The 12956-nt window shown below is 38.6% G+C and overlaps 1 protein-coding gene across 2 annotated transcripts; it reads left to right on the forward strand.

Moving 5' to 3' along the window:
- The first annotated feature begins 7906 nt into the window (after positions 1-7906).
- cldn10c (claudin 10c) lies at positions 7907-12267 on the forward strand. Of its 2 annotated transcripts, XM_067443004.1 has the most exons (5): positions 7907-8223; positions 9328-9489; positions 9564-9645; positions 9721-9828; positions 11387-12267. In XM_067443004.1, the coding sequence occupies exons 1-5, from the start codon at positions 7992-7994 to the stop codon at positions 11523-11525; spliced, it is 723 nt and encodes a 240-aa protein (XP_067299105.1). In that variant the 5' UTR covers positions 7907-7991; the 3' UTR covers positions 11526-12267. The 2 variants fall into 2 exon arrangements, with proteins under 2 accessions (XP_067299105.1, XP_067299106.1); XM_067443005.1 differs by lacking the exon at positions 9721-9828.
- The last annotated feature ends 689 nt before the right edge of the window (positions 12268-12956 follow it).

Below are 12956 nucleotides of genomic sequence, written 5' to 3' on the forward strand. Positions count from 1 at the left end.
ATCCAAAACACATTACATTTGTCATTTCACTCGAAAATCATGCTCTTTCTGAGGCCACATGTTCTCCATCATTAGCATGAGATGCATAACTAGCACCTGCAATACAGACGTATCTCGAAGCAAACTTTTACACCCTCTTTAACAGTAACTCATTAACACTTTAAACAACATACTTTACATTCATCGTAATTCTGACATGTAAAGAACACACTCTTATTGAATTTGTGTTTCATACCTGATGAGGGGAGATATAATTATTAACAAAACACAGGACAGGGCGCTGCAGCTGCTTCACCATCAGAGTCTGTGTATAGAGTGCCGAAGTTCTGACGTCACTTTGTAGGCCAAAACGCGGAAGTGAGTTAGCATTTTAGCACTTCCGGTTCCCTCGCTCAAAAGTCTATGGGTTTTTTGAATGGGGTTCTGCTAAATCGCCTGAAATAAGGTCTGTGGTTAACAAAGCCTCTAAATATTTTCACGTTTTGTTCTATGACATAAAACACACTAGGTCTACCCTGCTTGTGATTTTTTTTAAACTATATTGTGTCTTAAAAACGGCGGTTGCTAACAAGTTGCTAAAAGGGACTACATCCTTTGGCCGGGACTTTAGACGTCATCGTGACAAACAGGAAATCTCACCGGCCCGCGTTTCAGTCACTTCTGAATTCTGTAAGTAAATGTTTAATAAAAATACAAAACTAGCCCGCGTTTCAGCCTCACGTTCTTAGAAGTTTACCTTCTTAATCACAAAGACAATAATATTAAGCTTTATATAAAATAACAAAGTAATAAATAAAACATTAACAAACGAGAGAACAAATCTCAGATCGGCACACATAAACTCAATTAGTTTCTAACATTTTTGGAAAAAACGAAAGGGCAATATTTCTCATGAAGAAGTGGATAAGTGTTCACACAGAGCGCAGATCATAATGAGCGAACGTGTTTGTTAAATTAAGTTTGAGGAAGCCTGATGATGACGTCGATCCGCGACTGTGTGCTGTAGTCCGTTTATAGCCTACCGTTAGCATTTTATATCTGACGGCTTTATTTAGGCTTCAAACGGTGTACATGTTGGATTCACTTGTAAAGATTATCTTGATAGACTAAACGTGTAAGGGTCATAACTCTTTGTTGAACACAGATCTTATTTTTTGCGATTGTCCAAAAGTCTATGGGGAAAATGCATCGGCTTTTGATCGAGGGAACCCATACGCCGCTAACTTCCGGGTTGGCCTACAAAGTGACGTCATGACTTCGGCACTCTATTGTCTGAGCAGCGCGCTCGCCCCGCCCCCTCCCCCTGCAGGTGAACACTCCCAAGGGAAAAACAATCAAATAATCAATCGATCGATCATTCATTCGAGGCTGAGCAGGGAACATCAATCGTCACAGAACTTAATACACAATGTAAAATAAAAAAAATTCCACATTTATTATGCATTTATTTTTGTAACCACCACATTTGCTCAGCATGCCCATGTGTGTTTGTCTACATATAGGGCATGCTTGCGCGTTGTTTTCTTTTGTTACGTTTATTTGTTGCTTTAGTTAAGTTCTTTTGTTTGTTGTAATTGAGTTTGTTTGGAATTGTAATTGTGACATTTTTGTTTATTTGTTTCTCTGGGTTTCTGTCTTTGTTGTGATCATTGTATGTTTCTGTTATTTGAATTACATTTCTCATGTCTTAATTTCACACGACCTCCCTGGGGGTTATGTCGCCGTGAGTGATCCTCTGATTATTTGAGGTATGTGGCATCACTCTAATAATTACTGAACCCCAGGTTGGAGTAGGTTTCTCATTTTGTTGTTTGTTTTAGTGTTTTTTGTTGTCTTTATTTTTACCACTGTAACCCTCTTTGCTGTGTCACTGCGCAGTAATTTTACCCGGCCTGTGGCAGTGCTCCATATATTCTCTCTCAAACCAATGGTTGCAGGTTGAGTGGTTTGTGGTTTTCTCTTGTTACGTTGGATTAATTTTGTTGTCTGTATATATTATTTTCATAAAGTGGGTACCCACCTTTATGTGACAAATCTTTTTGAATTCTTTGGAACTTTTATTTTGTTTGGTAATTTGTGTTTTTTGTGTTCCAGGTGCCGTGGGTCCGGAGCAGGAGGGCTAGTTGCTCTTTTGGTGGTGGGTCCTTCTGAGACACAGAGCATGGTTTACAACCTATAGTGATTGACCCTTGGTTGCAGTGAGTGTGTGCGTGTGTGAAGTGCTGTGCACGTGTGGGTGTTCCCTGACCATCGTCGACTCTAGCGTCGCGTGGCACTAGCTCGTCCTGCTTCTGGTAACCACGAGCCCTGTGAGTTATCGTCAGTGTCATTCTTGTGGTGTGTCTGTGCCAGCAGTGATTCGCCCTTTTAGGGTGTTCAAGATACAAGTTATTCTCTCTAACATTTTTATCTTGGCTTAATAAAGATTTTGGGTAACACTTTACAATAACAGGACATGAATAAGCATGTATTAATACATGAATTAATAGTTAATTCAACATGAATTCATGATTAGTTAGGATATGAACTAATCATGAACAAATGAGGAGCTATCATGAACTAAGACATGAGTCATGATTCATGAATACAGCAGCATTAACTACATGTTAGTACATGTTTGGTAATTAATGCATTAATTAACATGTATGGTTAAACTAAATCAAACAGGTTCCTTGAATAAATAAGAAGTACTCTGACTTTTAATTAAACATGTGATTTAATACTGTCATAATTTAAACTGCAGCTTTGTGACAAATAGCATGATTATTTAGCCATCAATTTCACAGATTTGTCTAATCAAACGTGGAAAATAGACTAATAACTGCCACTAATAATTTTCATCTGATATATAAACCGTTTTCTGATTTTTATAGTTCAATTACATTTAGTCTTTTTTAGCTATAGTTTTCTTCCCGGAACTACAGTATCCCAGCTAACAATTTTAGGTTATAGGAACGTTTCCCTAACGTTCCCATTAAGTTCTAAAAACGTTTTTTAACGTTCTAGGAACGTTGAAATGTCCAGTTTGTGGAACGTTGTATTAACGTTCTCATTAGGTTCTAAGAACGTTAAATAACGTTCTTATAAGGGTGTGGAGTATGATCAAATAAAATATTCCTGTTTTCTCCTTTAATGTACTTGCTTTTGTTTATTGACATCTTATTCTTTCTTAAAAAAAGCTAAAACCACTTTTATAATTGACTTTTATATTTATATTACATTTATATTTAGTACATAATTAGTTTACTAGATTGTTCTTCTGATTGTAAAAAAATTAATATATACACGAAAATAGCATTTAAGTGTCATTAAGTTATCTCTGGATATACAAATTATGTATCTGAAGTTTGAGAAAAAAGCTGTATGACTAATTTGTAATGACTAATACTTTTTTTAATGTAGTAACGTTTTTAAAACGTTCCACTAACAATGTAAGAATAAAGTTTTATAGCTAACGTTTTTAGAATGTTTCTCTATAGCAAATAACGTTGGCACAACGTTCTAATAACGTTACTGCGAGAACGTTTTTTGATAACGTTGAGAGAACTTTCAGAGAACGTTAGCCAACGTTCTGAGAACGTTCCCTGTTAGCTGGGATGTAGGGTTTGTTTCTGGTGGGACATTCATTAGTGGCGCTCTCGGTGCTCCTAGCGTGTTAGTTGTGTTCCTTCAGTAATGCTGGCATTTTATCAAATAATAATGTCGACTGCTTTGGTAAACCGAAATAATAATTTAAGAGATGTTTGTATGATTGTTTTATTGGGATATTTCTGGAGGTGTGTACCGTAATTAACTGTATTTTTTAACTGTTTAAATGTATATGATTCGATTAGCATTAGCCGGTGGATGTGCTCTGCTTTACATGTAAACGTGCCTTGTGTGTGTCTTTACAGGTATGTTTGGGCTTTATTTTAAGTCCATATAAGTTTAATTATATGAATAAAGTAACTAGCCTACAAATACTTTGTATATTTTATTTTATTTTTTGTACCAGGGGTGAAAAGGAATAAGGTTTCTTTGTGTATATGTTAAATCATTTTGTAATTAATGAATTGTTAGTGCATCATAGTGTCACGACTTTACTTCAGGGGGCACATCATGATTAATTCATTATTAACTAACCATACACTAACATCAACTCATAGCTTGTTAATGCATCGTTGTGTCATGACTTCATGATTAATTCACTATTAACTACTTACCAAATTCAGCTCGCTCATGATTTATCATAAACTTACTATAAAATTCACATGTAACTAGTATAACTAGTATTCAGCCGAGTTAAGAGAACGGAGGTACCGTCATCATGGCCAATGTCTGGGTGGAGAGAGAACCGTACGGATCCCAGCAGACGTTCCCTCACTTCCGGACATAACTGCTTGTTTCCAGTCTGGTTATTTTTTGGGGACTGATTCCTCAGAAACTGTTATAAGTCACAGTAGGTTTAGTTTGATAAGAAAGAGATCCCAAAACAGACTGAGACCTTTTGAGATGAAATATAGCAGATTTAGATGATCAGTGAAAGTAATGAAAAACTAATCTTGGCTTTCAGTAATATTTATGATGAAGCTTCTGATGATAAGGGTTTAAATTATGACAATAATTCATTTGAAAATGTATTTCAAAGTCAAAATATTTGTTATTCCTTCTTAGAGAGCCTGTTTGATTTAGTTTACCCATACATGTTAATTAATGCATTAATTACCAAACATGTACTAACATGTAGTTAATGCTGCTGTATTCATGAATCATTATGACTCATGTCTTAGTTCATGATAGCTCCTCATTTGTTCATGATTAGTTCATATCTTAACTTATCATGAGTTCATGTTGAATTAACTATTAATTCATGTATTAATACATGCTTATTCATGTCCTGTTATTGTAAAGTGTTACCAGATTTTGTATTTTTGTAACTCCCCGTCTCTGAGTCTCTGTCAACGGGGAAATCGAACCTGTGGCCTTATTAGGATAGTTTCCTGGTCTAGTGACCAGGGTGGCGTAGTCAGCTCTTTTCTCTTTACTCTTTCTCTTCTCTCTCCTTTTCCGTATCCGAACGTTACACATAGCTGATATAAAAAATTGGATGACCAGTTATTTCCTGCAATTTAATTCAGAAAAAAAGTGAATTTTTAATTATTGGACAAAACTCCACAAGTGGAAAAAAATCAACCTAGAATACTGTCTAACACTTGATGACTGCTCTGTCAAGCCCTCGTCGTCAGTGAGGAACCTGGGTGTGCTCTTTGATACCAATCTTTCATTTGAAAGCCACGTTTCTAGCATCTGTAAAACCGCATTCTATCATCTTAAAAATATATCTAAATTACGGCACATGCTCTCAATGCAAAATGCTGAACATGCAGCGGCGAGAGTGGTCTTTAATGAGCCGAAGAGAGCGCATGTTACGCCTCTCTTCATCAAACTGCACTGGTTGCCAATGGCTGCTCGCATCAAATTCAAGGCACTAGTTATCGCCTACAAAACAACCTCTGGCTCTGCACCAATATACCTAAACTCACTTGCTCAGACTTACACACCCTCCAGAAGCTTGCGTTCTGCGAGTGAGCAGCGCCTCGTGGTTCCATCCCAAAGAGGCATGAAATCGCTCTCACGGACATTTTCCTGGACCGTTCCCACCTGGTGGAATGACCTGCCGATCTCAATTCGTGCTGCCGAGTCTGTAGCCATTTTTAAAAAACATCTTAAGACACATCTTTTCCAATTGCACTTTTCCTATTGCACTTGACCAATACAGAATAGCACTTACTGATCATATCTACGTCTCTCATCCGGATTTGTGCCTTCAGGCGGGTATGTTACATAGTTATCATAACTATCAGAATCCAGTGTTCTGTATATTGCGTACGTGAGTTTTTGCTGTCGATGGCTATTGCTGCGCGTTTAGCTAGAATACAAAACCAACCCATTGGGCCACTGAATCCGCATTAACGACAACAGCTGGGGCAACAGCCTTAGTCCTAATGGGTTGTTATCATAGCTATCAAAATCCAGTGTTCTGTATTTTCCGTACGTGAGTTTTTGTTGTAGCTGGCTATATAAAAAAAAAAAAAAGTTGTGTACTGTGCTAATTAATTGAGATTTCTTACAGCTCTTACAGGTTGTTGGCCTTGTTTGTCTCGTTGCTTCTATTACTCTACCCTTTTTTGTAAGTCGCTTTGGATAAAAGCGTCTGCTAAATGATTAAATGTAAATGTAAATGTGAACAGTTAGTCGATGCGTTCATGAGCTCAAGGCTAGATTATTGTAATGCTCTACTGGGTGGTTGCCCTGCTCGCTTAATAAACAAACTCCAGCTGATAGATAGATAGATAGATAGATAGATAGACAGACAGACAGACAGACAGACAGACAGACAGACAGACAGATAGATAGATAGATAGATAGATAGATAGATAGATAGATAGATAGATAGATAGATAGATAGATAGATAGATAGATAGATAGATAGATAGATAGATAGATAGATTATTGTAATGCTCTACTGGGTGGTTGCCCTGCTCGCTTAATAAACAAACTCCAGCTGATAGATAGATAGATAGATAGATAGATAGACAGACAGACAGACAGACAGACAGACAGACAGACAGACAGACAGATAGATAGATAGATAGATAGATAGATAGATAGATAGATAGATAGATAGATAGATAGATAGATAGATAGATAGATAGATAGATAGATAGATAGATAGATAGATAGATAGATAGATAGATAGATAGATAGATAGATTATTGTAATGCTCTACTGGGTGGTTGCCCTGCTCGCTTAATAAACAAACTCCAGCTGGTCCATGATAGATAGATAGATAGATAGATAGATAGATAGATAGATAGATAGATAGATAGATAGATAGATAGATAGATAGATAGACAGACAGACAGACAGACAGACAGACAGACAGACAGACAGACAGACAGACAGACAGACAGACAGACAGACAGACAGATAGATAGATAGATAGATAGATAGATAGATAGATAGATAGATAGATAGATAGATAGATAGATAGATAGATAGATAGATAGATAGATTATTGTAATGCTCTACTGGGTGGTTGCCCTGCTCGCTTAATAAACAAACTCCAGCTGATAGATAGATAGATAGATAGATAGATAGATAGATAGATAGATAGATAGATAGATAGATAGATAGATAGATAGATAGATAGATAGATAGATAGATAGATAGATAGATAGATAGATAGATTATTGTAATGCTCTACTGGGTGGTTGCCCTGCTCGCTTAATAAACAAACTCCAGCTGGTCCAAACCGCAGCAGCTAGAGTTCTTACTAGAACCAGGAAGTATGATCATATTAGTCCAGTTCTGTCAACTGTCAGTTTAAATCTAGACTAAAAGAGTAGATCTGAACTGAGCTGGACGAGGACATCACTGTTTTCTGCAGAGCTGCTTTATAGAGGAACTGGACAAATGCAATAATTGATGATATTTACTGACTTCAGCTGAACACCCAGCGAAATGCATCATTTTCCTGTTATCACTGTAAAGCTGCTTTGAAACAATCTGTGCTATAGAAATAAAGGTGACTTGACTTATTTGTTTTGTCTACACTCTTAAAAATAATTGTTCTATATTGGAATTGATGTTTTCATTAAAAACCTTCAACATCCATGGAATCAGTAAAGGATCAAATGCTCCTCACACTAAGAGGAACTAAAAGGGCTCTTTAAAGAACTGATCACTGAAAGGTTCTTTGGCATCATTGCGAAAACACCCTTTTGGAATCTGTGAGGTGACATTTCTAATTTAAAAGCATGTAATACGGGTGTCTGTATATAATAAACACAGTGTGTGAGAGGGGCATTGATGACACCACAAACAAGAGCGTCCTCCGCCCTCAGACCAGTGACAGCACCAGATCCGTCCAACACACCTCACACACCTCACTGAAGTTTTTAAAGATCATCTCTATATCTCATCTCGAGCGGCATTAGGCATATCCCAGCATGCATTACAGAACGGTGCTGATGTACACTGAAATAGGCTGCTTTGTGGCGTGTGTCTGCGGCTGGATATTGGTCTGTTCGACTATGCCAACGGAATACTGGACTTACTCTGAAGTGGACAGTTTAGTCCTCACATCTTCCCACTATTTCTCCAACCTCTGGAAAGACTGCCTCTCCGACTCCACCGGTGTGACCGACTGCAAAGAGTTTCCCACGCTGCTGGCTCTGCAGAGTAAGTATGATCAGAAAGTTATCATTCCAGTCGATAATGTCTCAGGCTCCTCTATAGACACAAACCTTAAAACACTATATGTGCTCATTATGATATAACAAATAATCCTCAAACCCTTGTTTTGGCTAAAGGAAATTGGATAAAGTTGCTATATTTCTTCCTTTTTATATACATATCTAATACAAGTATCAACAATTATGTGTAATATTCATCATTGCATATAAGAACCAACCGTATATTACATAAATATCATCCTTGCTTAAAACATTTTAAGGGTGAGTTCACACTTGTCATGTTGGGTTGGAATTAAACGAACCCTGGTGCGATTGCTTGGTTTGTGCGGTTCATTTAAACACATGCAAAGTTCTCAGCCGAACTACAAGTGTAAACTGTCTTCATGAAAGGGAAGTCTTTTCTTCTTTAATGTGCCGTATATCGAGTGAACCGCTTCTCAAACGAGAACAAATGTGACCCTCGTCATCAGAGATGATCGCTGTTATTCTGACTCAAGATTATTAACACAATAATGATGTGCAGCGATAAATCATTTACAATAAACACTGCAATATTCCATTTAAAAACACAATTGTCAATTTGAACATTGTCAACATGAATCACATAATACAAAATTAGTGCATTGTGAAAAACACTACAGATAAAAGTACACTGCAAAAAATGCTTTTCTTATTTAGTATTTTTGTCTTGTTTCTAGTCAAAAATATCTAAAAATTCTTAAACCAAGAAGTATTTACTAGACAAGCAAAAGTAATTGTCTTGTTTTGGGAATAAATAACTCTAAATGAAGAGAGTTTTTGCTTAAAATAAGATAAATAATCTGCCAATGGGGTGAGAAAAATAATCTTGTTTTCTGTTTGAATTAAGATTATTTTTCTCACCCCATTGGCAGATTATTGATCTTATTTTAAACAAAAACTCTCTTCATTTAGAGTAATTTTTTCCCGAAACAAGACAATAATTTGTACTTGTCTAGTAAATCCTTCTTAATGTAAGAAATGTTTAGATATTTAAACTAGAAACAAGACAAAAATACTAAGTAAGAAAAGCATTTTTTGCAGTGTGACTATCGTGTCCATCTTTCAACAGCGTACATTCATCTGTGCCGATCTTTCGCCATCACATCCATAACTCTGGGATTCTTCGGATCTGTTCTGGCTTTGGTGGGGATGAAGTGCACAAAGCTCGGCGGCTCTGAAGCGGTCAATGCAAGAGTAACCTTTGCTGCAGGGATCACCTACCTTATCTCAGGTAAACGCCTGCGCTTGTCCAGCGTGTCCTATGTGTTCCTGCTCCTCTGAACTCGTCTTCTGTCTCTGCTTTAGGTCTCTGCGGCATGTTCGCTTACAGCTGGTATGGACGCAAGGTGATTTCTGAGTTCATGGATCCCAACTACAAGGCCAGAAAGTGAGTATTTCATCCTGAGATAAAATGTGCTCTTGATATGTATGGGAGCTGGAAAGGTGTTTCTTGTGGCGGCAGGTTTGAGCTGGGATCGGCACTGTTTGTGGGATGGGGCGGCTCGGCGCTCCTGCTGGTCGGAGGACTCGTTTACAGCATCATTACTGGGAAACAGGCCTGCCAGTCCAGGTATCAACACACACAACAATGACCTGTACCGCTATAGCACAGCACATCCAAATCCGAGACTATGGTTCTCAGTCGGAAAAGGGTGGCTTGTAGCCTAGAAATCTAGACGCACCCTAGCGGCAGCAAATCTAATCTGCCGCGAGTGTCGTCTAGCAAATCTGACGACACGTCTGAGCTGTAAACGCCAAGCTCTGGTCGGGCCAATCACATCGTGTATAGAGTCGGTGGGCGGGGCCATAATGACGACGGCCGAGTTGCGTTTGCGTGCTTCTAGTAAACACAGAAACTGGCGAACGGCGGCGGTCTTACGAATCAGCTTTGACCGCGACTCTGGAAGACTTGAGTTAAGCTTTTCTCTGAGAAAAGAACAAAGAACGGCACTGAAGTCATTCTGAAGAAGGGAAGATGTGTTCGGAGTTTAGCCGACCGGATACGGCGAATGTTTAATCAGTCAGCGAGCTCTGCTCCTGCACTATCCTATCGCGTGCAGAGGGAGTTTGAAAGACCAAACCAAAAGGACAAGATCCCGGATACAGGCGGCCGAAATGAGCTTTCTCCGCAGGGTGGCTCGGGCATCTATTTCAGATGGGTTAGGAATAGGGTTGCACTATTTTACAGTCCAATCACTTACAGATTACATACTTAATAACTACATGACTACATGGGTTAAGATCAGGTTTATGGGTCGGTTTAAGGGATAGCTCACCCAAAAAGGAAATTATGTCATAATTTACTAACCCTAATGTTGTTCCAAACCTGTATGAGCTTGTTTGTTCTGCTGAACACAAAAAAAAGATATTTGGAAGAATGTTTGTAACCAAAGCAGAGAGAACAAGGATCCACTACCATAGTACACTGCAACAATGCTCTTCTTACTCAGTAATTGTGTCTTTTTTCTAGTCTAAATATCTAACAATTGTCTATGTATCTTAATTGGTCTATTTTACTTTTTAATTGTTATGTACTTAATTTAATTTCTATTAATTGCCAATCTATTGGTTCTTTGTCAAGCACTTTGAATTGTATTAACTTGTTTAGATAGGTGCTATAATAAAGAAAATTAGCTTGCTATAGTGAATGCTTGTTCTCTCTGCTTGGTTACAAACATTCCTCCAAATCCAAATCTTCCCTTTGTGTTCATCAGAACAAAGAAACTCATACAGGTTTGGAATAACATGAGGGTGAGTATATGATGAGTTTCCATTTTTGGGTGAACTATCCCTTTAAGTGTTTTTCCCTAATGACACGTAACTGTTCTGAGACTTGAGTGAAGATCCAAAGGCAGTTTTATTGGGGCAATCCAAAATCATAATCCATGTAACGTGAAAGGCAACTAGTGTGTAATCAAGAAAGCGTGCTAAACTTGGCCAAACTGGTTTTCTGTTGTTCAAAGTTTTCAAAAAAATTGATTGTCAATGGCCACCTTTAGACATTCCACTGATCCAAGTAACTTTGCCACTACATGTCAACTTAAAGTGGACCATTGAGATGAGGTGTTTTTGTGAATTTTCTACGTTAGATGTCGTGCCATAATCCTGATGAATGTTTGTGTCTTCAGCTCAAAGACTCAGGGTCCGTCTGATCCCAGTCCTTCCCCGGAGCCGAAGCAGAAGCCGCTGTACACTCCTCTTTCATCGCCCGATCCAGGCAGAGCCAAGCAGAAGACCAGCAGACCTTCTAAAGATGCTTACGTCTGAAGTCTGGAAAATCTCTTCAGTGCTAGTGTAAAGCATTCGGTGGATCTCCACGCTCAAACGCTTAAACACTGGGATCAAGAGTTTAGTTTCATAGAAATAAACTGGACCGATTCACAGGTCACAGGTGAAACTCTTCAACCCTCCATTAGCTCTGTCTAGATTTTCCTCGTCCCAGATTTCTGTCGTCTTTATTGGCATCTGTTCCCTGAGTCTGTCAGCTTGTGCGGGGTTTGAGCACTTTATCACAGATGAAGAGATGCGACACCAAACACAGATTAAACTTCTCATTGAGGACTTTATCACAGATGAAGAGATGCGATGCCAAACATAGATTATTCAGAAAAAAAGTTTTTGCCCTAGCAACCACCCAGAATACTCTAGCAACCACCCAGAACACCTTAGCAACCACCCAGAAGACCCTAGCAACCGCAAATGTCCCTCCACACCTCTTTCCCTCACTCCAGAAATCGCTCTATTAACCACATTTCTGATCAGCTCTTCTCAAGGGGGATTTTCTGCAGCGTTTTTGATAAGTTTTATTCACAAATCAACTGTCTAACAGTTTTACTGTAACTGGATCAAATATCGGTGTGGCGGCGCTGTCCCACAGGAGAACTGCAGTCATGATTATTATAGACAGTAGCATCAACAATATGACTGCAGTTATTGATTTATTTAAAGTGTCTAATATAGTATAGTTGTGTTCATGTATGAATAAAATGATTTATTTTCAGAAAATAAATACAGTGATTATTTAACGGAAAGACCAATAGGATGAGTGAGTCAAGCTATAGGGAATGATGGGGATACATTTGAAAAGAAATGTGGGTAACACTTTACAATATGTATGTATATAATACAATAGTAATGCACTAAAATGCATTAATTCATGCTTAATTAATGCACAGATAATCATGAGTTAATTTATTGCTAATGGTGAACTAACCCATTTATTAATGATTACTGCATCAGCAACTAATGAAGATTCTACATGATTAATAGATTTAGTAATCATTAAATTAAGTTAAATACTTAAATGTCTATTTAATGTCTAAACTGTGTCCGGCGACTGCTTCCAACTGGCGTGGGGACCCGAAGCTCCCGTCCGGGGCCTGTGTAGTCTCTTCCGGTCTGACCGCGAGGGCCTACAGGTCTTCTGGCCAGGCTGCTTCCGCCCTGCATGCCATGGCGTTGCTTCAGGTGCACCAGGCCAAGGCACTCATGGACATGCACAAGGGTAGTCCCAGCCCAGAGCTCCTGGAGCTCCGGACGGCGACGGACCTCGCATTTCCGGGCGACAAAAATCACTGCCTGTGCTATTGGCCAGGCGATGTCCACCTTGTTGGTCCAGGAGCAGCATCTCTGACTCAACCTGGCCGATATAAGACCCGGCTCCTGTGCCACTCCCTTCCTCATGGAACAGATATGTGT

The sequence above is a fragment of the Pseudorasbora parva genome, chromosome 5 (genome assembly GCF_024679245.1).
Source record: "Pseudorasbora parva isolate DD20220531a chromosome 5, ASM2467924v1, whole genome shotgun sequence".
NCBI classification, from domain to species: domain Eukaryota; kingdom Metazoa; phylum Chordata; class Actinopteri; order Cypriniformes; family Gobionidae; genus Pseudorasbora; species Pseudorasbora parva.

Coding starts and splice junctions, on each gene's coding strand:
- cldn10c (XM_067443004.1), top strand. CDS start 7,992: ATGCATTACAGAACGGTGCTGATGTACACTGAAATAGGCTGCTTTGTG. Junction 8,224..9,327: donor CACGCTGCTGGCTCTGCAGA/GTAAGTATGATC, acceptor ATCTTTCAACAG/CGTACATTCATCTGTGCCGA. Junction 9,490..9,563: donor GATCACCTACCTTATCTCAG/GTAAACGCCTGC, acceptor TCTCTGCTTTAG/GTCTCTGCGGCATGTTCGCT.